The sequence below is a fragment of the Octopus bimaculoides genome, chromosome 5 (genome assembly GCF_001194135.2).
Source record: "Octopus bimaculoides isolate UCB-OBI-ISO-001 chromosome 5, ASM119413v2, whole genome shotgun sequence".
Lineage (NCBI taxonomy): Eukaryota > Metazoa > Mollusca > Cephalopoda > Octopoda > Octopodidae > Octopus > Octopus bimaculoides.
In genome coordinates, this window is record NC_068985.1 from 42300104 (window position 1) to 42301610 (window position 1507).

At 35.0% G+C, this 1507-nt stretch overlaps 1 protein-coding gene across 2 annotated transcripts in view; it reads left to right on the top strand.

The window, feature by feature from the left end:
• Positions 1 to 1507, top strand: part of LOC106876058 (uncharacterized) — a 40667-nt gene that overhangs the window by 7842 nt on the left and 31318 nt on the right. For both annotated transcript variants that reach the window (XM_014924461.2, XM_052968358.1), the window contains exon 2: positions 41 to 83. In XM_014924461.2, the coding sequence (XP_014779947.1) occupies positions 44 to 83 (40 nt within the window). In that variant the 5' untranslated portion in view covers positions 41 to 43. The remainder of the gene's footprint in view (positions 1 to 40; positions 84 to 1507) is intronic.

Below are 1507 nucleotides of genomic sequence, written 5' to 3' on the forward strand. Positions count from 1 at the left end.
CTCACTTTTGAAAAAATTTTTCTTTTTCTTTTTTTCCCAGATCATGGAGATTATAAAATTTTTCTGTTTGTTGGTGATACTATGTAAGTTACTATTCAGGATAAATCATTGTCCATCTGTCCGTTTATCTGTCCATCCATCCCTAACTCTAACCTTAATCCTAATCCTAATCCTAACCCTAACCCTATAAAATTCATTCATCCATCTTGTTGTTGTTATTAACATCCACTTTTCCCTGCTTATATATTTGAGGACATACTTTTTGGGGGGTCATTGCTGCATTTTTTGCTAATTTTGTATAATCTTTGTTTCAGAAAATAATAATGGCAGACCCTCAGCTTACTCAAGAAATGAAGAGGCATACTGTTATTCTGTTTATAAAGGCTGAGCATAGTGATTTAGAAATATTTTGAGTTTTAAAAGTTGTCAGATCTTTTGTCTATAAAGTTCGTAAGGAACTAGAAACTGAAGATGGAAACATATCACCAGTATCAAAACATAAGAAGCATTTTAAATGCTCTGAAATCATCAGAACACCTGAATTTATCCAGCAACTTCAACAGACCATTGATTACAATCCTAGAAAGTTCATGAGGCCAATTGCAAAAGATCTCCATGTGTCAGAAGGAACAGTTAGAAATGTTGTCCACAAAGACATCAGATATAAGTCTTATATGATGAGGAAATGTCAATTTATCAGAAAAAGCAAAAGAAAATCACTACATTGGATCTAAAAGCCTCTTAAACAAACTGAAAAATCCAGCAGAAGTAGATTTGATTTGGCTTTTCTCAAACAAGGAAAACTTCGACCAAGATCAAAAAGTTAACAGAAGAAATGACAGATGGTTAAGTGCAGACCCTTCTGAAGTTCCAAGTGTTATGCAGACAAAATTTCCTGCAACTGTCATGGTTTTAGGGGTTGTCAGCAATGAAGGACATGTGATGCATCCTTACCTCTTTCTGCAAGGCCTTAGAGTTAACTCTGCTGCCTAGATTGAGGTCCTGGAAATAATTGTTAATCCCTGGAAAGACTGTGTATGCAATGGAAGGCCATATGTGATTCACTAAGACTCTCCACTATCACACATGACTCTAGTAACACAGGAATGGATGGCTGAAAATTTTCATGATCACCGAACCCCTAACATTTGGCCTCCAAATTCCCTAGATCTCAATCCATTGGACTATTACATGTGGAGCATTGTTGAGAGAGAGGTCAATGAACACGCCCATAACACCAAAGATTCTATGAAAGCTGCCATAGTCAGAGTAATGTCCAAAATGAACCAGGACCACTTGATTTGAACATGTAGATGATTTAGATCTCATATAGAAGCAGTTGTTGAAGATGAAGGTGGCTTTATTGAATAACATTTATTTTTGTCCTTGGAGCATTTTTTGATAAATAAAGTTATTATCTGTTACTATATACCTGTCTTTTTATAAACATAAATCTATCCTCAAATATCTTACGCACCCTGTGTGTGTGTATATATATATATATATA